This window comes from Nomia melanderi, chromosome 2 (genome assembly GCF_051020985.1).
Source record: "Nomia melanderi isolate GNS246 chromosome 2, iyNomMela1, whole genome shotgun sequence".
Lineage (NCBI taxonomy): Eukaryota > Metazoa > Arthropoda > Insecta > Hymenoptera > Halictidae > Nomia > Nomia melanderi.
In genome coordinates this window covers 29,587,388-29,611,695 of record NC_135000.1, presented here as the reverse complement: position 1 = coordinate 29,611,695, position 24,308 = coordinate 29,587,388, and the positions used below count along the sequence as shown (strand labels likewise).

The window sequence follows — 24,308 nt, the reverse complement described above, 5'->3', positions numbered from 1 at the left end:
TTTAATTAATCACTTAATACTAACCAACCCTTAATATTACTTAACCCTCTATAGGCTCGTGTGACTTTAAAGTCACACATCAATATAGTTAAATTGACGTATTAAATTTTCTATTGCAAAATGACAAACGACATTAAATAATTAACCAACTGAAACTTTTGCACTTTTGTAGAGGGTTAATATTATACTTCATATAATGTATCAATTTGAGAAATATTCAAATATCTTTGTTCCTCGATGTACGTGATTTCTCTACTAGTTTCACGAAACGTCATCTCATCGTCAAAATTTCCAGTGAAAAACTTCCGAGTGTAAAGGGTTAGTAAACGATGGTATAATAGATCGTATAAAATAAAAATACAGCCACTACAATGTGAACGAGATAAGGTAACTGTGGGAAAGTTTAGATTATCGTTACTCAACATTTTCCTCGTAATTGCAACGATTGACCCGAATGATCGCAGCTTTCGTAAGGAAACGCGGGGAACGTGAGATTTTTCTGACAGCTCGGTCGCCGAGTTTAATCGCTCGCGGGGAAACACTGTAATACTGGAACAGGGAATGCCCGGGCGGTGCAGGGCAAACAGGAAAATCGTAATGCGCGCACGTGCTGTATCTGTTATTAAACGCGATGCGAATCACAATGCGGAGACCGGCCGCCATTCGTAGCCGATACCCGCTTCGCTAGAAGCGATCGTGAGTTCGCAAAAAAAAGGGGAAACCAGCCTTCATTAAATATCGCATTCGGTGAGCGGCATTTAGTTAGTCGTTCCGAAACCGTGCTGTTGTTTGCAACGACATAGCCGAGTCACATCATCCAAATCGATTTCCTCTAAATATTATGGTGAGTGAACATGCCAAAACTGACGGAGAATTGGGAGGCACGAGGAAACTGTCAACGGTGAAAATTAATTAATAGGATACGATCGCGGAAGCCTCGACTTTTCTCAATTCGTATTGTGTAAATAAATGAATTCAATAATTGCCTAAACGAATGACATTTTGAAATCGTGACGATATTTATTTCACGAATTTAGTAATTGTGTTAAATGTTTAATTAGAAGGTAAGTGGAAAGAGAAACGAGAATCTTTTGTTAAATTAGATTGCTCGATAACGATTCGTTAAAATCGAAAATTAATTAATAGCTTCTGCGATCGCGGAAGCCTCGAGTATTTTCTCAATTCATATTGTGTAAATAAATGAATTTAATAATTGTCTAGAAAACGAATGACATTTTGAAATCGTGAGTTTCATGAGTTTAGTAATTGTGTTAAATGTTTAATTAGAAGGTACGTGGAAAGAGAAACGAGAATCGATATCTTTTGTTAAATTAGATTGCTCGATAACGAGTGTCCGTGGTGTTTGTATTTCATTGATTTTACTTGAGCACTTTGTTGCGTGTCGCGCAGTTAATTAGCTAATAGTATTGTATAAATATATTTCCGGTATATGTTGGATTAATCGTGCTCTATCGTGATTGCACGGAATTAGGTATTTTTATCCGAATAATTAGATGAAAGTGAATTGATTTGAAATGGATCAATTGGTTAAAAATAAATGACGCTGTCAGCTGTGCCACCGATAATGGATCACTCTGTACACCGTCGCGTGTATTCCCGCGAGTCATATGAATAGTCATAATTTTATCACTATAACGATATGCAGCATATCCCGATAAAAATCGCGATAAACAAACGGCTGATCAATATATGCCAACGGAAATGTTTATAATACAATTCTGAGAAAACGTCGAAGAAAATGGCAAACGGTCGTTACTGCGAGCGCGAAAATTTCGGATAAGTGTGATCGATCGGAATCGACAAACTCGATTGTGAATGCAGGCATGCGTACAGGCGACTCGTTCAAGGCTTCACCATGGTCCCTTATATAAGCCACAATATTGATGCACGTGCTCTATAAATTAAACAATGGTGTTTAGTTTGTTGTAAGAAACCAGAGGTCTCGTTTAATTAATAGGCATTTATATGATAAATGAGATCGCCAATAATTCATATCGAATACAAGGGGACTAGTTATGTAAAGATATTCTATTTCTAGTAGCACGTCTACACCAGCGAATTGACATCTTATAACAATCGATATGGTCGAGTTCATGTGGTTCGAGTCCTACGTCAATTGAAATTGAAACGAACGTTTCGAGATGCACAGATATACGCCACTTTAACCGCCAAATATTTAAAATCCGGATTCCGCAAATTCTGATAGGCTCGAACACATTAAGCTAGGGACAACAGGTATTTTAATTAATCGTTGATGTCGATCGTTAGAATCTACAAGTGGTTCGAGTGTTACGCGTGCGATCTACCGTGGAAAAAGTAGAATTGTTTCGATAATCGTTTTCCATTGAAATTTATGCGACTAGTCCCTGAAGGTTAGCGGGGGAAGAAGAGGAGAGAAAAAAGAAATAGGCCGCGAACGGAGAACGGAAATAGAGTCACGTGTAATTGTCCTGTGCGAGTTCTCTAATCGACACTGGCGGTTTCACGTCCTCTGATAAGTGAAGTCGCCAGAGTAGATACGTTCAGTTGTGACCCAGCTGTCAAAGCGAGAGGTTCGGTATTTGTGTACCTTTCACTGACTCCCTGCTGTTGAATCGAGATCATTTGGCTATCAGCCACAAGCCAGATTTACGTCATCCCATTACTCAGAACAATCTGCTTTTTCGTATTTTCAGTTGGTTCGCCAGTGTGCCCATTACATCAACGCTTATCATTTATCAATCGCTGCGAAAGGTAAGAAAATATCGTGTGTCATCGTGAATCACGGTTTCACTTTCTCTTTTCTTTGAAACGGGGTTGACACACTTTCTACATTTATACAGCGATTTCACGTTTATAACACGAAAATTAAGAATCTAGCATTGTGAACAATCGAATTTTTACTTAGTCATACCTCTTTATCTCTGCTTATCAGTACATGAGTTGTAAAAGGTGCTGTTTTATTTCAGGCAACCCGAGAAATATGCCTTGCCCATTTTTAACTCGTCTGACTGCCAATTACATTCATAATTACGGCTCTTCGATACTGACAAATTATCGCCAGCTATGTCCGTTTATGTCTCAGCTTATTAGGACTCAAGCAGAAGTGCAGAACGTCGAGGCACAGAAAGTTCAGAAAGATGATGAAAACCAATGTCCATTCTTAGCTAAAGAGCATACTGCTGTGAAAATGGCTAATCCTGTGGTTGAGGAAGACATTAAAAATGAGGCTTCCACCGAACAGAAGGAAGAATCTAGCTTTGCTTACGAAAAATTCTTTCATGAGCAAATCATAAAGAAAAAGAAAGATCATTCTTATAGAGTCTTTAAGAAAGTGAACAGGTTGGCACAGAGTTTCCCAACTGCTATGGAATATTCGAATAAACCAAAACCCATCACTGTTTGGTGTTCTAATGATTATTTAGGAATGTCTCGACACCCAGTGGTGACAAACTCTGTTCGAGAAGCTCTAGATAAATTTGGAGCAGGAGCTGGTGGAACGAGAAATATTTCGGGAAACTCCATGGGCCATGAAGTATTAGAAAAAAGACTTGCAGCATTGCACCAAAAGGACGCTGGTTTATTGTTCACTTCCTGTTTTGTTGCTAATGATTCCACTTTGTATACATTAGCGAAACTTCTTCCTAGTTGTCATATCTTTTCTGATGCTGGCAACCATGCTTCCATGATTCAGGGGATAAGAAACAGTGGAATACCAAAACATATTTTTAAGCATAATGATGTACAACACTTGGAGGAACTATTATCTAAAGTAGACAAAAGCATTCCAAAAATTGTAGCATTTGAAACAGTACATTCTATGACTGGTGATATATGTCCTTTGGAAGAGTTGTGCGACGTTGCTCATAAGTATGGTGCTTTAACATTTATCGATGAGGTTCACGCTGTTGGCCTCTATGGATATTCTGGTGCTGGTATTGGAGAGAGAGATTGGGTTCTTCATAAAATGGATATCATTTCTGGTACACTGGGCAAAGCTTTTGGCAATGTTGGCGGTTACATTGTTGGTTCTTCGAAATTGATAGACATGATACGAAGTTATGCTGCAGGCTTTATTTTCACAACATCCCTACCGCCAACGGTATTATATGGTGCTCTAGCTGCTGTTGAAATTTTAGCTTCAGACGAAGGGAGGGCATTGAGAGCTACTCATCAGGACAATGTAGCTTATATGAAATCTATTTTAATTGCAGCGGGTCTTCCGCTAGAACCGTCGCCGTCGCACATTATTCCGATAAGGGTAAATTATCTTACAAATTCCATTTTCATGTATCACTTTGAATATATACTAAATTATAATTTTCTGTCAGGTCGGAGATGCATTACTATGTAGTCAGTTAGCTGACCTCTTAATACAGGAAAAAGGCCATTATGTTCAAGCAATAAATTATCCCACTGTTCCAAAGGGGCAGGAAAGATTAAGACTGGCTCCTACACCGAAGCATACTCGGACGATGATGGACCAGCTTGTGAAGGATATGTTAGACGTGTTTGATCGCCTAAATATTCCAGAAGTGAAAAATAAAGCAAGCGAAATGCCACTCTCAATTTCAGTTCATTAACGAATGTACTCGATAGAAAAAAAAATGTAAAAATTGTATATTACATATACAAAATATATCTATATATATGACTGTATATATATATAGAAAATCAATACAATAAAACAAGCATTCGCCTGATGAATTGTTGAAGATTATACAAAGTTAATATAAAGCTTTAAATAAAATGTTATTAAAAAATCTGTCGATTTTTAATAATAATAATTGTACGAGAAAGGTTTTTATTACCATTATTTAAATTGAAAGTGGAGTGATAGAATTTTGCGCAAGCGCAGTATTTTCCTGCTTTAGAATTTATACGTTATCGTTTGCGGAAGTAATTTATTAGTGAATTTCTTAGTCTTTTTCACTCGTTATTTTTAACGAAGATAAACGCTTACAAGGATAGAAAAAAATTTAAAAACTCGAGTATAACGCAAATAGAAATAGATAATATCATGCTATTCGATGCTTGGTTTCCTTGACAACATAGGGGAAAGCTCGATCGAGGGGAAAGTTATCTTTCCATCGTTTATGATATTTTCTATTTCCTATTTAACACGAATTTGAATGCAAATTAATTTCGGCTATTATGTCGACGTTAAGAGAATTATTATAAATCATTTATCAATGTCAAGGACAAATTAATATCTGACAAGTCCTTACGTGACATAGTGTAAAAGTTACATATAGGAAACCAGTGCGATATAGGCAACTCTCTCGCTCTCGCAAACAGGACTAGAACAAGATTGGTCTGTGCATGTTGTGGCCCTTTAAAACGTGTGTGACAACCGAGTGTATTGTTCTGCTTCGGTTCGTGGTAATCCAGTCGTAAAATGATAGTGAAATGAACAAGAGGTATATTAGATGTACGAAGTTGATGCTCTTAAATGAATTTCTACCTTCGACCGATGCATAAAGTCGTTTCATTGAAATGCTGAATCGGAGACGCAACGAAGGTTAGGATGAAAAGTATCATTAATATTTTGAAAATGTTCATTGCGTTTTTCTATGATTACGCACGAGGATTGTCGTATACAGTTACCACGATCTTGGTTTTGGGTTATTGCCTGCATCCAGCAAGGTTTGCTTCGCATTACACGTTTATAAAGACGGATGACATTTACGATGAAATGGAAAGGTCGTATCCGGCAAGGGATAACTCTTGCATGATCTCGATTAATCCTAGAAGATCTCATTTACTTTATCCCGATCAGTATCCTCGAGAGGATCCAGTAGTAATGGCACGACGCTTAGGTATATTGCCAGGAGGACAATGGAAGCCTCTCAACTGCCATCCCCTATTTAACGTGGCAATCATACTGCCATACCGAAACCGGCAAACGCAGCTTGCCATTTTTATGAATTACATTCACCCTTTCTTGCAAGCTCAGAATCTCGATTACAGAATATTCGTGATAGAGCAAAGTCCGATGAGCGAATTCAACCGTGCGAAACTATTCAATGTTGGATACGCCGAAGCAACCAAAGTGAACGATTTTCATTGCTTTATCTTTCAAGATATAGATTTAATACCTCAGAATCCTGATAATATTTATGCTTGCACAAAGATGCCAAGACACATGAGCTCAAGCGTGAATACATTTCGTTATAATTTACCTTACACAGGCTTGTTCGGAGGTGCAATTGCACTGACTCGTAAACAATTTGAAAGGGTCAACGGGTTCTCCAATGTTTTTTATGGATGGGGTGGAGAAGATGATGATTTTTACAGTCGTCTGCAATCCAGGGGTTTTCAGGTACATTGATTATCGTTATAGTAAGCTGAAGAATAAATAAAGAACAAAGCGAGAAGTGCTATATTTCTTTTGAATTTCAGGTGATTCGTTTCAGTCCTGATGTTGCTCAGTATTATATGCTAACGCATAAAAAAGAAACTCCAAGTAACGCAAGATTTGAAAATTTAGAGACTGGTGCTAAGAGATACGACACAGACGGAATTAGCAATTTAGAATATAGGGTATTGAATCATCAGTTAAGGCCATTGTATTCATGGATCTTAGCGGATGTCTAGTCCTTCGAACAATTAATATTTCTTAAATTATTTTATGAAGAAACTTACTTCTTTTAAGATATTTTCTGCAACTTCATTTCACAATGACAAAAATCTTCACAGCAGAAAATTGTTTGATATGAAAGTTACACAAAGATAAGTTTTATATAAATTTTCTAGCAACGTGTAAACAAAAGAAAAAACTAATGTCACCGTAACATTTTTTATACAAGTGTTGTTCTGAACGGTATAGTGATATTTACACCAAAAGCATTGCCATGATATGTTTGTATTATTAATTGTTTAGTAACGTAACGTAAAGAAATAGTCTGTAGATAAAAATGTACTCATCCGACGTTACGTTTTTGGAAACGAAAATACTTCGGTAGTCGGTTCGCACATTGTCGTGCAGTTTGTTCGAACTAATTGTCTGCAGTCTTATATATATATATATAGAAAAAGACATGCGTCCTAAATTCCGTTCCTGTTTACATTAACGCATTACGTCGTGAAGGTCAATTTTTTAAGAGAACGCAGTTTTGATAGTACAAAACTTCTTTAAATAAATCACGAATTGTAGATAATCAATTTTCCCCTAACTTATTCCTAATTCACAGATAGCTAATATTTGATACTTTTAGTATGGTATTTGTGTATACCAAAGGAAAACTAATAGTGAAATTAGAACATTATTTATTGTTTTTTTAATAATGAAAACATGAGATAGAATAAGTTCATATGTTACTAATCGCCAAATGTAACCAAAGCAATCGTTATAAATATCAAATACTTAATGATTCCAAATAACTTTAATGTGATGATAAACTTAAATATATATATTATATTGGAATAGTCTGTGCTTGAGTATAATTCAGGAATATTTAGTTTCTAAAGAAAACTGAGTCCAAATTGTAAATCATCGAAAGTAAAGTTTAAAATTATAAACGGCTGTATACGTGTTAAAGCAACTATTTATTGTATAAAGTCATCACTATGCGACCATTAAACTTTCATTTACATGTACTTAATTTACAATAGATTGTATTTTTGAAAAGTCTAAGAATCATAAGTATTGCTTTAAATATCCTTTTCCGACTTTTAATTGAAAGAAAAGAAAAACAAAAGTGAGATTTTTTTTTAGCGGATACGAGTGTAGTGCGGGCAATATTGCCGAGTGTATTTTTATTATCTCTTAACTTATTATTACATAGGTTTTGCATGTATAATTAAAAAAATAATGATAGGGTTTACGAATGACTGTAGAAATGTGTGTGTATATATATATATATATAGTGTATTCACTATATATATAAATATAGTGAAAAATGTATGATCTCCAAAATTACGATTTAAATTAGTAATAAAAAGAAAAACGGACGTATATATGCGAATATAAATATAATTATCTCTCTATAATATGTCTGTGTGTGTATTTGTGTACGTGAAATCTGACATAATTACATTATAAACAAATTATGAAATTTAATGCAAACTGTTACAGTATAATAAATATGTGATGAACCAGTAATGAATTCAATTGCAAATGGATCTTAACTATAATTAGGTTGCTGCTTTCCCTTCAAGAAGCATCATGAAATTAGATTCTAGCCATGCAAAATAAAAGTCAAAAATATTTAAAAGCGATTGATCCTTCAATTCGAAGACATTTCATAATGCTCCGATGCATATCTGTTTTACCGTCCAAGTATGAAAAGTACTGTATTGTGCACAAAAATGTTAGACGAGAATTGCTTAATATGGTAATCTTCCTTGAACCACTTCACTACTGGTATGTTGTTCATTCTTGGGTAAGCATTGTACGTTCATAACAATACCGATAAATGCAATTTTTGCTACACGCGAATAAACGCGGTTTCGTTTCATAATGTCATTGTTAATGGGTAGAGTTAAAAATACAAAGCGAATGAAATTTCCGTTTCAGTAACAAGCGCTTTTAAATACTACCATTGTAAAACGACGTAGATCAGATATCAATTGAGAAAAAAAAAACAGCATATGCAAATACTAATATTACCAGTTTATTATTTCCTAAGAATCTTAGCATAATCAAGTAAAGTAATATTGTGTAAACGTACAGGAAAAATATAAAAAAAAAATTGTAACATGTATTCCCAAGAATGGATTATCACCGTTCTCGATTACCAAGTACGCGACCTGCATACTGATCGGATAATACGTGTACATACCTATTCGCCTATGGAAAAAGTTGAGTACAAGTACTTGTGTGTATATATAAAACCTATGTTCAATGATATTGGAGATATTATGTGTCGGACAGTTCTTGATAACGTGCGTACATCATTTTCTTTACACAATCTTTGTAGGTGTCCCCGGGTAGTGCGCTGTACGACGATGATTTCGCCCCTAAGCCGGCCGTAGGAACTCTTCTCTCAGCCTCGATGATACTCGTTCTACCTTGGTTAGACTTCCCAAGGCCCATTCCTTCGCTCCAGCCCATTTTTTGCAACAGCTTATTGCCAACGTTATCCGAGCCAATGCCGGCTCTCGTGGGTTCCTCGTATGACACAGATATTTCCTCGACCCTCGTCTTCAGGTATTTCTCTTTCAGTTTGTTCGGCTGCGGAGGCTCTGGTTCTCCATACTTTGCTCTTCTTTCTTTGGCACGATCTCGATACTTGTTGTTCCTCTGTTGCGGATCATTAGGGTCCAAGCCACGAACTTGATACCAATTCTCCAAGTTCTGTTTATGAAGCTCCGACAGCTGCTGGTGCCGGAGTAAAGCTTCTTTACTCGGGAACTGTCGTTTACACAACAAACAGGCCAACTTCGTCCAATCCGTGTGTTGTCTTTCTTCCTGTTGCACATCCTCTATCTCCTCTTCCGTGTCACTGCCACCGCCATAGGCAGCGACTAAACCGTTATTCCCGCTCTGATCTTCGTCCTCGTGGAAAGAACTCGCGAGAGATTTCTTCTCCAATATGGCGTACCCCGCGTCCGCGGCTCCGCTTCCAACCCCTTGATTGCCATCACCGCCAGCGAACTCGGAGTTCCAATTACTCTTCGCATTCTCTTTCTTTTGATTCAACGTTTTCGCCCAGCGTTCCATGTCTTTTGCTATTTTCTTTGCTACCTTCACTTTATCTTGCTTGCTGTCTTTCTTTTTACTCTCGTCTTCCTTCGACGACTCCTGGATCGCACTCGTGACCGACGAAGTTGTCGCCTGATTGGTGACGGTGTTCGTCGAGTCCGTGTTACTAGCGGTGGCGGTTATTGTAGTCCCGCTGGTCGTCGTTCCTGTCGCTTGTGTCACGGTTGTAGCAGTCTATAAGATATTAACAATTATATACATTTCCATATCTACCCTATATTTTTCATTGCTATTCCAAAATGTTAATTACCTTCGCCGGTTGATATGAAAATGATTCAGCGTCCCAATAAAGGAACTGCTGCGTGTGACTATTGTAATAATATTGCGAATTGGGATCATAATATAATCCTGTACTTGGGTCGTAATAGTAGCCCGAGGACTCGTCGTAGTGATAGGTGCTGACATCCGGCACAGCTGCAATAGACACGAGTTTAGTAAGCAATCTTTTAAGGTGGAATGAAATGAATTCAATTCCTGTTATATAAACTTACAATACACTTTACCATCTCCAGCATGTGCAGGGACTCTTCCGCTTGCCAGCGAGGTGCTAGTCGGCGCCGTGGGCGTCGGTCTGTTCTTCATCTCGTCGGCGTCGCCTAATTTCCTGGATGCTTGCAACTGCTGTATGGCGGATTGTGCTACGGCCGCCGCCGCGTTTACTCTATCAGTCTGGTTCAATGACGGCAACGTAATCGTCGAGCCTTGCATTATTTGATTCTGATAATATTGCGTGTAATACTGAAGATAGTGAGCTTTCTGCGCAGGTGTCTTAGCGTATAGGTTGGCACTGTACTCTGCCAATTGAGCAACGTCGTCTAAAGTGTACCTCTGCGGTTGACTGTCGTTCGCCTTCCACGTGTTAGTGTTACTTATTTGGTGAAGCTTGCAGTACGTGATTTCCACCTTCCTACCGTCCACCACCAACCCTTGCTTAGTGAGGGCCGTGTGCAAATACATGGCGTCCACCACGTTGCCCATCTCCAAGTAACAGACACCCCTCGACGTGTTTGTCAGCGAGTCACGGCCGATACGTATACTGCGTATAGGCATCGACGAGAGATTTTTCATTGCTTGCAGAACTGAGTCCTCGGTGGTCAGAACGTCTAAACCTCGCAGAAGAACAGTGTTCGTAGGATGCGGGCTAATCTCATCGCTACCCTCTCCACCCTCTTCGCTCTCTGCTCTCGAGGCGGAACACTTAAAACATGTCTCGCGTCTCTTGAAATTGTGCGCGCCACACTGTACAAACAAAAATGGACATTTTAAAAGATCTACTAGTTTCTGGTCAATTACACCTCCAACCCTTTGCACTCGAGATTTCAGTCGCCATTTGATTTGACCCAAAATTATAGTTTACTATTCAATATTAAATTTTTTATATATCAACACATGGAACATTGAAATATAGTTTTGTCACTTAATTTATACAAGGTATTTCTTTATGTTAGTTGTACAAAATATTCTGGGGTGCAAAGGGTTCACTAGAACTACCAGACAAGTGAAATTGGCAGTGATGAATATAATCCAGAAATGTATTGCTCTGATTCTTATTGAAAAATTCGAAGTCACTCAATTGTTCAGTGGTTCTAGCGTTAGAATAGCATGTTTCTCGGGACTCGTACCTTAACGCAGTGCCAGTCTTGCGTATTCTTTGCTGGTGGCTTATCTACATGGCAATCTTTCGGTATACTGTACTGCATCAAGGCACGATATTGGTCCTGCAGCATCAGTACTCCCTGAAACAGAGAATTTCAGTGTTATCCCGTCCAACATCCTCCCAAAGCCTCCGTTTATCCCGTAAACTTCCTTCTTGGTTGACGAAATTATAGTTTTATTTTATATTTTTTTTTTGATTTTCTACTTCATAGCTTTCCGTCTCGAACGAACAGTAAAGAAAATGTCGTGGGCTTATTTTATAAACGTGGGCCATTCCACACGGCTTGCGGATCGACTATTATGTACATGCGCGACAACTTTCCTTTCTTTACTCTCTATTTTCGTAATCGTTTCATTTCTTTTTTTTTTCTTTACTTCTTTTTTGCAACACGCGATCAAACAACTCGAATTCGTTGGAGGAAACAAGCAAACGTACAATGATTTGCTTGCAGTAACAAAATTTCATACGTGAATGAAAGAAAGTCGTGCAGAAAAATTGTCATTCTCATATTCAAATATGCTCGAATCGTATACCGTCATTGCATTGACCGTGTATATATTGTACGTGTGTGTGTGTGTGTATGGTGTGTGTGTGTGTGTACGTGTAAAAGAACAGAGCAAGAGCGAGATAGAGATAGAGTAACAAAGTTTTAAAACGATAGAAGCAGACTAACACGATACAAGTAATAAACGTAAGCGTCTCTCGGTCGTAACGAACGCAGCGGAAACAAAAAAAGTGTGATTCATTGAAAATCAACCATCATGCCGGATAAACGTATGCACTTGTACGCAAAGGATAAGACGATTGGAATGACCCTCTCCTCCGATCTTCATTGTTAGTCCACAAACTTTTATGACAGACAGAGGATAGGTAAAAAAAAATAAACAAAAAAACAAAAGCACGCGGCGACGAGGAGTCGCCCTTTTTCTATCTTTCTTTTTTTTTACCCGATTACTCGATAGCTTTGTCCCGATTCAAGAAATTAGCATTATCTTTTTTTTTCTTTTGTCTTTCTAAATCCGAATAGACGGAACTGCGAGAGCAAGTTAAGAAAAGTCTGCAAAGTATGTGGGGACTCCTAGATAAGTAATTAGGTACGGTAGATTTGAAGTAGCCTTTTTGATAGGTGCGCAGCCATGGCCATGGGGAAGGCCAGGGGGCTGCGTTACCGTGCCTTGCCGCCACGGGGCGTCGGTGGCACGCGTGACAACGCATCGGTTGGGTATCTGGACTGAACTTCTTTCTACCTGTTTCATCTCCATCCACCGTGCGGCCTCCTGAGTCGCGTTAAACTCGACGAATGCAAAACCTCGCGAAGCACCTATACAGAGCAAATACACACATATCCAAAGTTAATCCACGTATTGCCTGGGTGTCTCTACTCTGAGAGGGCAGGCAATCACAGCACCAACCATTGACAGACCGAGTTTCGATACGAAGTGTATTTTTCTTCGCTTCGTTGCTTGCTTTCTTTTCCATTTGCCTAAAGCTCGGCGGAACGAATTATTCTCTATGCGCGGATGACAAACGATCTCTGTCGTTAATTTCTTTTTTCTCCCTTACGACCGAAATTTCTTTTCTTTTTTTTGGTTTAACACGTTGAACCACCGGTGACCAGCCAAGTCGAATTACTACAGTTCATTCAATTGAACTACGTTCATCTGGAAATATTTTTATATAAATAATGATAGCTGATGTAGCATTTGTAATTGATATTTGATTTTCTTTTCAGTTTGAGTATTTTGCTCTGTGGAATCGTGCGGCGTTCAACGTGTTAATACCTTCCAATGTCTCTTAGAGTCTCTCCTCCAACCCCTTGCACCATATGTTCTTTTTTGCAGCAAAGAGAGATAGAAGAAATAATATTGTAGATTTTATGCAAGACATTATTCCCATCGTAAAAGTTTTTGACGCGGTCGACGAAACAAAAAAAAGTGAAGACTCGTGTTGTAAGACAGCTAGGATATGTTTTTGTATAAAATAAAGAAAAGACTGGATCGCGTACGCACTAGAGACAATGGAGTACGGTAATCTTTTTTTTTCACACTGATTCTAGATATTACTTGGAATGTTGAATAGCTTCTAATATAGAGTAGAGTTGGTTGGTAAATTTACAGTTCAATTGTTTGGAATTGTAGGATTTCGAAAATATTACAGATATTTTGCGCCACCCTTGCAAGATGAATAATGAAGCATTTGACTTTCCTTAAAATATTCTTCCTGCATTTGATATAGACTTACCTTGGTCCAATGAACGAATGAATTATATTCAATTGATAGTTTTATGTTCATTGTATTTCTTCAATAATTTTGGAGTATGCATGATTGGTACCAGCATAAATACTAACAGAGATCTTTAACCGATGTAACAAAAAGTTGTTTGAAATCTCTTTCGATCGGCGTCAATGTTAATTATCGGCATCGTCGATCTGAATGATTATCAAGAAATTTCAAACACTTTTTTTTTTCTTTCTCGGTAACCATTGAATAATGCAGCAATAACTTAAACTACAGAAGTCTAATGCAACCTGCTGAGATGAAAAGCAATTTGCTAGTTTGCATATTAGGTAAAGGGGATAGGTTTAATTAACGAAAATAAGGATAATTACCTGTATCCTTTTTACGAATCAGCCTGATGTCCTTTGGCATGAGACCACAGTTGAGGATGTCTTGCCGCACCTGTGATACACACATCATAATAATAACAGTGATGTATGCGTGCAAATGCTGCTCACGAGTGGCCACTTATGTTGGGCCGCTAAGTTGACAACCTACGTCATTTTCTGTTATATGTTGAGCAAGCCCACGAATCATTATGGTGTTGTTTGGAGATTGAGATTTGTAGTGGATGCCTTCCATGGACGAACCATAAGTACGTCCATGGTCATGCTCAAAGTCCATACTTTCTCTGCTATGATCATCATCGCGATCCCGATCTCTGTCGTCCCGTTTCCCTCTACGATCCCTATCCCTATCCCTATCTCTGTCTCTCCTAGAACGATCTCTGTCTCTGTCACGATCCCGGTCCCGATCCCTGTCTCTTTCTACGGAATCTCTATCCCTTTGTCTTCCATATCGATCCTCTCTGTCTCTGTAGCTACGGTCTCTATCATCTCTACTCCTGTCTCTCCTGTCTCTTGAACGATCTCTTTCACGGTCTCTGTCTCTCCCCCGATGATTTCTATATTCTGGACTACGATGGTCTCTATCACGATGATCATTGTCACGGTGCTCCCCATAATCCGGTGATCTGCTGTTTCCATAATCATTGCGATAGTCATAATCGGTATTGTGTCCTCTTCTCTCAGGCCCATAACCTGGCTCCCAGGGGTCAATGTTGTTACTGTACATGTTGTCCATTCATTTAAATAATTCCTGCAAGAATACATACCATTGGCATTAGTCTCATACTGACAAATTTTCAAGAAAAAATTATAATCTGTGACCTAGCATTTCCAATTACACTTGTCTCATTTCAGACAGTAGAACATTCTAAGCGGTCAATTAAATTATACGTGCTAGAATACTATAAGCGTTTGAAATTCAATTAAAGCAATGTGAACAAGAAGTTATTAAATTAACACTGCTCATTTCGTATCATCTTTTGTAATGTAGAACGGAACGAAAGCAGCATGCTATAAAAAGATATGTATAAAAGTAACAATAAATTTGTTCTAATTTCATAAATTCATACATATAGACTCAAAAGATAATTATAACAAGTATGATTCAAGGTTTACATTGATGCATTAGAATTTCACAATTTAATCAACAACCTCAGATAAATCGAGGAAACGCGTTGCTAATTAAAACGATACATTTTGCATAAACGTTTGGACTGAACATGACAGATTTCGCTCGAAGCTTCGCACTGTATTCTGTGAAATATAATATACCGTGAATAATACACCTTACCAACAATATTAACCCGGAAAAGTGAAATACTATCGTTTTTAGTAGGGAAAAAAAAGAAAAAATACAAAAGCAATGCAAAAAGGGCTAATAGAAAATTCAGGTCCGCATAGGGATAACGAAACATCGTGGCGTTGATTAACAAGCATTGCTCGACGTTGCAATTCGTTGCAACCTTCTAAAGCTATCAAATTTTCAAACACGTAAACTTTGTACTGTAGCGAACTTCTTTGTTCAATATTTACTTACCTTACTCGTTGTTCTTACAATCGGACGAGAAATCGCGTGATGTGCACAATGGCGTGGTTGCGCCTCTCGTTTCTCCCGTACAATATGGCGGCGTCTGTGCAAGACGGAACCATTACGTGTCCGTGAATATTTTCTCGAGAAATATTTCGGAGATGGCGCTTCGAGGCGACTCCACTACCGTTAAAATTCGCATTCAAAAATCTGATTGGAGTTATCCTTATCTTTGCCTCGTTCACAGTAAAATATTTCATAATTTTCTTCTCATCTATTTACACAGGTTTACATTCAAATTCATTAAGAATCAATTCAACGAATTGCAATTATTCTTTAGAAATTACACGAAAGATATCACGGAGAACTGAGAAGAAGAAATTAACATTATTGTTCAAGTATATATTTCAAAGCTTTATATTACAATTCCGCAATTCAAAAAATTGAATAAAAACGTTATTCCCATGGTACAAATAGCGGAATGTAAACTCTGCGAAGAGGAAAGCGTTTAAAAAGGTGCACACCAGGTGGCGCCACTGTGCCGAATGGATCTCCCGCGTAGTGATATTGGAATTGAAAGAAGTAAAGCGTTCGTAATTATCCTGTGTAATTAGTTAAATGTCACTTGAGTACTCGTTGTTCCTAAGTTGGTTCTTATTGTGCATAAAAAAAATATCTTTTCAAGTAAGATGTAACACCTGACGACAAGAAAGTGAATATCTCTTTCCTCTCTTCGAGGATTTTTTGATTCAAACTGTTGTTTAAAATTCGATCGTTATGTTTATCGACCATGTACAGAAGTAATGCAGCATGCTCGCCAGAAATTAGGTTTTCGGTGTGTGTACCGCGCGGTGTCTGATTCTCGGAAGAATCTCTGTTGTTTTTGCCCGTCGGAAAGTATCGAAAAAAGCGGATGACCGCGGGGAACACAGTACCGTCAACAATGTGCCATTGTATACGGACACACATAGTAGTTGTCTTTCGGGACTCGTGACGTTCGCGTTCGCCGAGAATTCAGAAGATAATACGTTCGGGGCGATTTATTTAGTTCAAGTTCGTGCTCGGTAAAGTACGATTGGGAATCTTAGGGTAGTACGAAGCGTTAAGCAGCTCGTACGTATAACCTCAAATCGTGTGTTCAAATTTTTACGGGCTCGGTGTGTTAGTATCCACGACTACCGCTCGTCAGTCTCGCCAGTAAACGAAGAGACAAGATTATAATCGTCCACGGAATCTCCCGGTGCTAAACAACGTTTCTTCCTTCCTGTGGAAAGGAAATGCATCACGTGGCTGCAATCGGTGAGTACATGCCCTGGGCAATACGAGTATTCGTACATCACTGAATCATTCTTTCGACTGGAAATACCGGCTTCGGTTTACCATTTCATTCAAAACAATGTTAAAGAAATGATAGACTACCGATGAAATTCGAATTTCTTAGCTTAACGTTTATCATGAAACAACAGTATCAATTAGAAGCAGGCGACGAAAATGTTCTTTGCTTTAGTGTAAATGCACTGTAATGTGTAATCGATACGATCGCAATTGGGTAACTAATTTACATACGGAGGTATGTTTATTTGTTCTGAGTGATCGGTAATCATTTTTATACATTATTTTCGTAAATGATAAATATAATTTATACGAAAGTGTCTAATTATAGTAATTATACTATATATGACGAATATCCTTGTCCTTTCGTCGACCATTTTTTAAGGGAAATTGTAGCATTCGAGAATCGATACCATAATTCTAAGTCAACGAGTTTCGAACACGTGTCTATACAGGGTGATACGAATAAGATTAGAACCTAGTCTTCATTGCTTTTTATGTTACAATTTTATAAAAGAAATTACTATTTTCCTAGTATAATATCCGGTATTGTACAAAGATAAATTTATCGATGTATTATACGTCGACCTTCGATCGACCTTCACACGAACTGCAGTCTACAGGATATCAAGCTCCCATTAGCAAATACTGTCGAATCGAATTCCTCATTCTTTTTCGTAAATTATAAATTTCGGTTCGATTGTTTAATTGTTTGCAATTGAATGTCGACATTCCGACGAGATCATTGTTCATATTTGGAAGACTAAGTCGCGAGCAAATGATTAATTAGTGAAACAGCAAGAGCTCAGCACGTAGTTTCCTGTTTTCCTATTAATTAACACGTCGAATGCCATGGGGATCACCGGTGACCTCCAGCCAAATCGAATTACTATAGTTCATTCAATTAAACGACGACTATTTCACATTTCTATATTATAAATAACCCCAGCTAACACGACACCATTTAACTTGATCAACGTAATAATAATAATGCGATCCGAGCAAATGACTTAACCCTCCGTAGGCCCATATAACTTTGAAGTCACATGTCAGTGTATTGGCATCTTGTTGATTTATTTCATTTTGCACTCAAAGTGGCGAATAAAATTAAGTAATCAGTTAACAGGCGTGAAAGTTTAACGTCATTGTAACTTGAAAGTTACAAAATACATTCGTTTGATGATATTACTGAAACTATTGAATATATTGTTAATTCCTACTTATATGTGGATATTTATTAATTTTACACTGCATAGATTTTGTTATAATCATGAACAAAAATTCGCCCTATAGAGGGTTAATATCATTTTTTTTCCATTCTGTGTATTTTGCTTTGTAAATTCAACGCGTTAAGCGATCGATATACAATTCAACTTCATCAGCCGAGGGTTTCGTGCATTCCAACGAACCTTCGTCCGCAAAGGGTTAAAAATATATCAATAGAATCACCGGCGCTCGCGTTTCTAGTAGCTGAAACTTAACCGGCGTACAATGTGTTAAGTGATCCTCGGTATAGGAAGATCGAAATGGCGGGTGTTGAATTATTGCTAATGCTAAGCTAGCAAAAGCAAAAATGCCCAACGTTCGTATATCTTTAGTCTAAACAAAAGCGATAGAGGCAACCAGATGCGTCTGAATTTTGTCACTATCATATATATATATATATATATATATATATATATATATATATATATATATACTATATATAATAAAACGACCACACTTTTTCTCCATTTCCCTACAAGTTTCACCCTGAATGGCCTTGAGTCATAGGTCGTTGAATTCGTCTTAAAACACATTATTTAATGGTAGATAAAAAAACGTGTCATTCCATTTAAAAAAAGAAAGTTGCCTTCACCTCACCTTGGAGTGTTCACCAGGAAAAATAAAAGTTCCACCACATGATATCCCCCTCGGTATTGAACAACTTTCGTCTGAAATATTTTTGCGTATAATCAATATTTTCGGAGATACTCGACTGTAACGCTTTATAATTTCCACCCTGTATATATGACAGTATATATTTTACAGTGTGACTTCATTGTATAGTTTCATACATAATCTACAGTGTGACTTTGTCACACACTTCCATACATATTCTACAATGTGACTTTGTCACATAGTTTCATACATAATCTACAGTGTGACTTTGTCACACACTTCCATACATATTCTACAATGTGACTTTGTCACATACTTTCATACATATTCTACAGTGTGACCGTATTACATAGTTTGATTATTTAATCAGCCATTTGCAATAAGAGGAAAAGCTTGCGCGAGGAGATGCAATTTTCCAGCTACGTTTTCGCTGCATAACAAGTGTCTGCGAAAGGGGTTAAGCCCGGGCAACCGGGGTCGGTCCCCGCCCACGGTCGTACGTGTGGGCGAAAGCGAGTCGTGCGTGCTCGTCGAAATTCGGGTCCGCTCGGGTTTCTCCTAGGCTACAGGGGTTGTCTGGCCGCCACCCTCGTCATCAGCCTCGTATAAACCGTATCCGAGGGCCCCGCGTTCTACCCCCTCGCCATACATATTTCTTTTTTTTTACATCCCGGTAAGATTCACCCCTCGAACATCACACTCTATTTAGAGTCGAACTTTTGTAAACATTTTCTTTCTCCCTCTTTCCCGGTCCGCTTTCGTTTCCCCCTTCTTTTCCCTCCGCTTTCCCGCGATTGTTTACGCGTGTCCATTGGAAAGCGAGAGACGCAACGTTGCCGACGGTGGTAATGGTATTGATTCGCGGGGGGTTCCGCGAGCGTTGCGTACCGAGAATCGTCATCTCAACCCACACGCCATATTTTGTTCCTTTTCGAGCGATCGACTGGTGTGTTCGTATCGGGCTCACGGGAAAATTCTCTTCTCTTCGGGAGAGAGTAACGAGATTCCTCGAGATTAATAAGGGTATCGTTTTCTAGACCGAAGCCGGGAATCCTTTGACTTCCTCTTCACTGCTCGAAGCATTGTTCCCAGTTTCTCCTATTGTTCCTAAGAAAATCGGTGTTCATTTCGATTTCTAGGGGCTACGGGCTCGAACAGAAATTATTACACGAATTCGAACATTCTCCGTAACTTCTTCCACTGGAGTTCCTACATGTAACATTATTTACCCTCTACTGTTTACACAGGACACGAGTTCAAGATGCTTTGGTCCCAAAATAACCAATGACGTCTCGCACATCGGCAATCTTCTCGCATTTCGCATACTAGAACAGTTGAACAAAATCAGTGTACAAGTCTGCACGAAACAGGCAAAACCAAAGTAGCGCAAGACCTCGCTAACCTCCGAACTAATCTCCATCGCGAGAGGTTGGGGTGCTCGCGATAAATATGCATTTCGGGAAGTTCAGCGGCTCCTCCGTGGAATATTTCTCGCCTGTGCCGGCAGACTCCACTCACCCGATTCTCGTTCGCGCGAAACGAATCCGCGCGGAACGGCTACCCCGCGCAAACAGAGGGGCGGGCGTAGCGCGAAGGAAGGAGGTCGGGGACGGGATGCATTTCTCAATCCGCTCGCCGGTAAGTGTTTATCGGAGCCGCGATAACGGGCCGGTATCCGATAAGAGATCAGGAAACGGCGTAGGGTCGCGGGGCTGGTGTTGGACGAGCGAAGGGGTGGAGGTCTCGTCCCGAGCCCGGCGCGGCGCACGATTCCAGGGTGAGAGACTCTGTTGATGGTCGCGACCGGCTGGGGGTGTTGGTGCCCGGTTGCAGCCCCTGTGCGCGTGTTTACGCGCCGGTGTGCGGAGGTCGCCTCGCCAGCTCTACCTGGGGACGAGGCTCGCGGGTGAAAAAGAGCACGGCGGCCGGGGGCGGGCTTCGCGACGGGTCGGAGGGCGGAGGGCCGGCTAGGAGGAACGGTTGCGCCGCTCGAGAGGCAAAGAGGCCGAGCCCGAGAGAAGGGAAAACGAGCTGGAAACGGGGAATGGATCGGCGATGGAGAGGCGCGCGCGCGGCGCCTTTCGAGAAGCTGCTCGGAATTGAATTTTTCGAGTAGATCTCGGTTGGGTCTTGTGCAGCGCGATCGAAGGTTGCCGGGAAGTAAACTGGAGGAGAGATTTTTGCAACGAGAGAGTGCGAGACCGGTGTCCGAAAGGCACGATGCAAGTATTTCTCGCGTTGCAGTCTCGGTTTGGTAGCGTTGATCTACTTCGTAGCGAGTATCTACCGTTTCGAACATGTTCGGTACAGGGTAGGTTAGTTGAGATGGGAGTTGAGAGTCTATGCGATTTCTGTTTATTCGGAGAATGTTCGGTGTCAGAGTTTCAGTGAGAAGGGACGTAAATCAGCGACGCTGGTGTATCTCCGCGTGAATCCAGCGTTGTCGATGAACGATTCGAGCTCAACGGGCCAAAAATTCTCGTCGGATTCCCGCGGAACGCCGTGACAGTTCGCCCACGGATGACCGTCGAAAAGAATAACAGAAAATCATTTGTCGCCGGGATGGGAGGATAGAGGCTCGCGCAGGATCGAAAGAGGATTAGAGAGCCGAGAGGAGCGTGGGCGCGGGAGGAGGGGGCGGTACGGGCGAGCAGCGGAAAAGGAGCAGATAGAAAAAGAGGACAGCTACGCGAGCGTAAAAAGAGAGAAAGCCGAGGGGGGGGATGAACGGGAAGATAAGGGGTTCGAAATAACAAGAGAAGCCGGCGGGGGGTCGGGGGGGGCGAGCGGGGGGAAGGAGAAGGACAATGGGAAGAGTGACGGATCGGCGTCAAGAGAAGGAGAAACAGCGGGGAGCCGGAGGCTGACCGGTCGAAGGGGTTAGCGGAGGGAGAGAGAGGGAGAGAGAGACACGTACCAGCGCGCACAGGCTCCGGGGTGCACGCACGCACGCGTGTACGTAGATGTAATAATAATAAAAGGAAAAAAAGAAGAAAGAAAGCAGAAGAAAAGAGAGCCTGGCCACCAAGAGAGGATCGGATCGAATCGAACGGGGAAAGAGAAAGGGACGAAGGGTGGCGATGCGTTATCGAGAGCAAGACGGAGCTACGCGCGAGGAGGACGGAGCGAGGGGTGCAGAAGGGAAGGCGAGCATTTGTGCGCAACCGGTACGACGCAGACGGCTCGTCTATATACTTGGTTCAACGACCACCGCCCTAGTCTCGTCCAACCCCGGAGTACCGGGCCGGCTCGGTGGTCGCGCGTTCGGTTGGGGGTGAAACGAGAGAGGGAGAGGAGAGAGATCGAGAGAGAAAGCTGATTGCGCGAAAGAGGCAGATAGAGAGAGAGAAAGATAGAGAGACATACTAAGGGTGAGAAGTAGCAGGAGAAAGAAAGATCGAGGGTGGGAAGCGGCGAGACAGAGAACGAAAGAGGGCGAGAGAAAGAATCGAGATAGAGATGGAAAGGGGTTGAGGGTGAGAAGCGTCGTGACAGAGAAAGGAGGTTGAGAGCGGGAAGCAGCGAGACAGAGGGAGCAGGATAGAGAACTATCGAGAGAGAGAGAGAGAAAGAGAGAAACAAATTGAGGGTGGTTAGCATCGGAACAGAGAAAGAAGGAGGTTCACGGCGAGAAGCGGCGGGAGAGAGAAAGAGAAAGATTGAGGGTGGTTAGCGTCGAGGCGGAGGAAGGAAACAGATTCAGAGAGAGAGGGAGAGAGAGAGAGAGAGAAGCGTCGAGCTTCGCCGAAGGGGATGAAATGGAAGCGCCGGGACGGGGCGCGCGGCGGGCGTAGTCGCGGGAATGATTTGCCGGGGGTGTAAGCTCGGACGGGGTGCGCGGAACGGCGAGGGGCTGCTATCGCGGAGAGGGGGAAAGGGTGGAGGGAGATTCGAGGCGAGTCGGTGTCGAGCGAGACGAGCCACGGGCCAGTTCCGTCTCGAGTCCAGGAGTAGAAGAGCTACTGGCCGCTTGTCTGCTCCCTTCTTTCGCTATAGTTTCATTTCTTTCCGTTTTAGTTCATTCTTCAGTTCCGATTGATTGACGTATCGTACACCGGAGGATACACACACATACATATATACATATATACATATGTATATATATACTCACCCGCGAGCACATCACTGAACACGTACACACACGCAGATACACGTACACAGAAACACGCGAACACACATACACGAAAGAAAGCTGAAACACACCTGTACACATACGTACGCATACACACACGTATTCGTGACGGATGTACGATTAACGCATAGCAAATTAACGCGCGCGCGCGCGAGAGACAGAGAGACAGACGTGCACACGCGTTGCCGCGTATCGTTCTCTCGAGAGGAGACGAAACCACGCACACACATACGCCAACACACCTGTACAAGTACGGACAGTTCGACGCGCGGCCACGCTCGTTTTTTTCCCCCGATTCTACGAGATACACCGCGAACGGAAGTGTGAACGCGCGCCGGTCGTATTGGTACGGTACGCGGATCGAGCCGATTGGTCGTCTCGTTCTCTGGTGATACAAGCGTTTCGCGTCGACGAACACGATACGTGGACCTGATATTTTCAGTATATATATATGTATATATATACGTTTGTATATTGATATACGTGTATTGTACGTGTACACACACACACACACTCATCCACACTCATACAGAAACAAACACACACATATACATACACATACATATATCGCCGGTCCCGGTTCTGTTGTTGTCGGTACGGGCCGATGCACGGACACACCCGCGGCCATCAAGCGTATCTGTAGATCAGTACCCGGCCGGGCTGGTGTGTAAAACCCGCGTAGTACCTGCGTTCTCTGTCCATCCGATGCGCGTGCAACAAGCCCGCGGCTCCATTCACTTTTAGGAAACGTAATTCTCGCATTCAGGTACGTGGACCATCTCTCTCTCTCTCTTTTTCTTTCTCTCTCTTTCTCTCTTTCTCTACCCCCTTAACCCCTTGCCGAGCGATTTCGTTCACGGTTCCGATCGTCCGCTTTGTTTCGCGGATGATAGGATCTTGCTTATTTGAATTCTCGATTATCCGAACTAACATCGTTGTTTATTCATTTTACCGTTCTACTGTTCGGACTGTGTAGTCGGTTGTTTGAGTAAATATCGGTTCCAGTCTCGCGAGCGTAGAGTCTTGGGTATTCATGGTCATCACTCTTGGTTATCCGAACTAACATCGTTGTTTATTCATTTTACCGTTCTACTGTTCGGATTGTGTAGTCGGTTGTTTGAGTAAATATCGGTCCCAGTTTCGCGAGCGTAGAGTCTTGGGCATTCGTGGTTATTACTCTTGTTTATCTAAATTCGTTGTTTTTCTTTTGCTAATTTGTTTGGACGGTAGGTGACCGTTTGATGACAGTTGTACCGTTTGAGATCGTTTGAATCGTCTTGGTCCCAGTTAGCTTTCTGATAACGGATTTCTGGTAGATCGGGCGAGAATCTACGTGATTCGGCAAGGGGTTAATTCTGTGCCAAAACGTCGATCCACTGTGTTCTCGTTCAACGAGGGTATAGAATAACGTGAAAAAGCATCGGTATATTAATAAGTAATGCGGCTGC

At 41.0% G+C, this 24,308-nt stretch overlaps 4 protein-coding genes across 12 annotated transcripts in view; 3 read left to right on the top strand and 1 right to left on the bottom strand.

Annotated features, from left to right (window-relative positions):
* Window positions 1–628: 628 nt before the first annotated feature.
* Alas (5-aminolevulinate synthase) lies at window positions 629–4,736 on the top strand. 5 transcript variants are annotated; one of them, XM_031983291.2, is made up of 4 exons: window positions 636–844; window positions 2,697–2,754; window positions 2,970–4,261; window positions 4,332–4,736. In XM_031983291.2, exons 1-4 carry the CDS (start codon window positions 842–844, stop codon window positions 4,581–4,583), a joined length of 1,605 nt encoding a protein of 534 aa, XP_031839151.1. In that variant the 5' UTR covers window positions 636–841; the 3' UTR covers window positions 4,584–4,736. The 5 variants fall into 5 exon arrangements, with proteins under 5 accessions (XP_031839156.1, XP_031839155.1, XP_031839151.1 ...); XM_031983292.2 differs by lacking the exon at window positions 636–844 and adding an exon at window positions 860–2,256; XM_031983293.2 differs by lacking the exon at window positions 636–844 and adding an exon at window positions 2,272–2,573.
* Window positions 4,737–4,891: 155 nt separating this feature from the next.
* On the top strand, window positions 4,892–8,104 carry LOC116429872 (beta-1,4-N-acetylgalactosaminyltransferase bre-4). 3 transcript variants are annotated; one of them, XM_076364511.1, is made up of 3 exons: window positions 4,892–5,521; window positions 6,192–6,322; window positions 6,403–8,104. In XM_076364511.1, the coding sequence occupies exons 1-3, from the start codon at window positions 5,497–5,499 to the stop codon at window positions 6,595–6,597; spliced, it is 351 nt and encodes a 116-aa protein (XP_076220626.1). In that variant the 5' UTR covers window positions 4,892–5,496; the 3' UTR covers window positions 6,598–8,104. The 3 variants fall into 3 exon arrangements, with proteins under 3 accessions (XP_076220626.1, XP_031839160.1, XP_031839159.1); XM_031983300.2 differs by having other exon boundaries at window positions 5,604–6,322; XM_031983299.2 differs by having other exon boundaries at window positions 4,892–6,322.
* A 489-nt stretch (window positions 8,105–8,593) lies between these two features.
* LOC116429960 (RNA-binding protein 5) lies at window positions 8,594–15,686 on the bottom strand. Of its 2 annotated transcripts, none has more exons than XM_076364510.1 (8): window positions 15,525–15,686; window positions 14,139–14,738; window positions 13,973–14,042; window positions 12,611–12,684; window positions 11,329–11,442; window positions 10,198–10,945; window positions 9,957–10,120; window positions 8,594–9,880 (listed from the first exon to the last, which is right to left on the bottom strand). In XM_076364510.1, exons 2-8 carry the CDS (start codon window positions 14,721–14,723, stop codon window positions 8,861–8,863), a joined length of 2,775 nt encoding a protein of 924 aa, XP_076220625.1. In that variant the 5' UTR covers window positions 14,724–14,738; window positions 15,525–15,686; the 3' UTR covers window positions 8,594–8,860. The 2 variants fall into 2 exon arrangements, with proteins under 2 accessions (XP_076220625.1, XP_031839387.2); XM_031983527.2 differs by having other exon boundaries at window positions 10,210–10,945.
* Window positions 15,687–16,063: 377 nt separating this feature from the next.
* Window positions 16,064–24,308, top strand: part of LOC116429875 (ELAV-like protein 3) — a 95,857-nt gene continuing 87,612 nt past the window's right edge. The window contains exon 1 of one of the 2 annotated variants that reach the window (XM_031983310.2): window positions 16,064–16,814. The gene's annotated coding sequence lies outside the window, so the exon portion shown is untranslated. Of the gene's footprint in view, window positions 16,815–22,635; window positions 23,627–24,308 lie in introns of those variants that run through there. The other variant, XM_031983312.2, reaches the window with a different exon arrangement.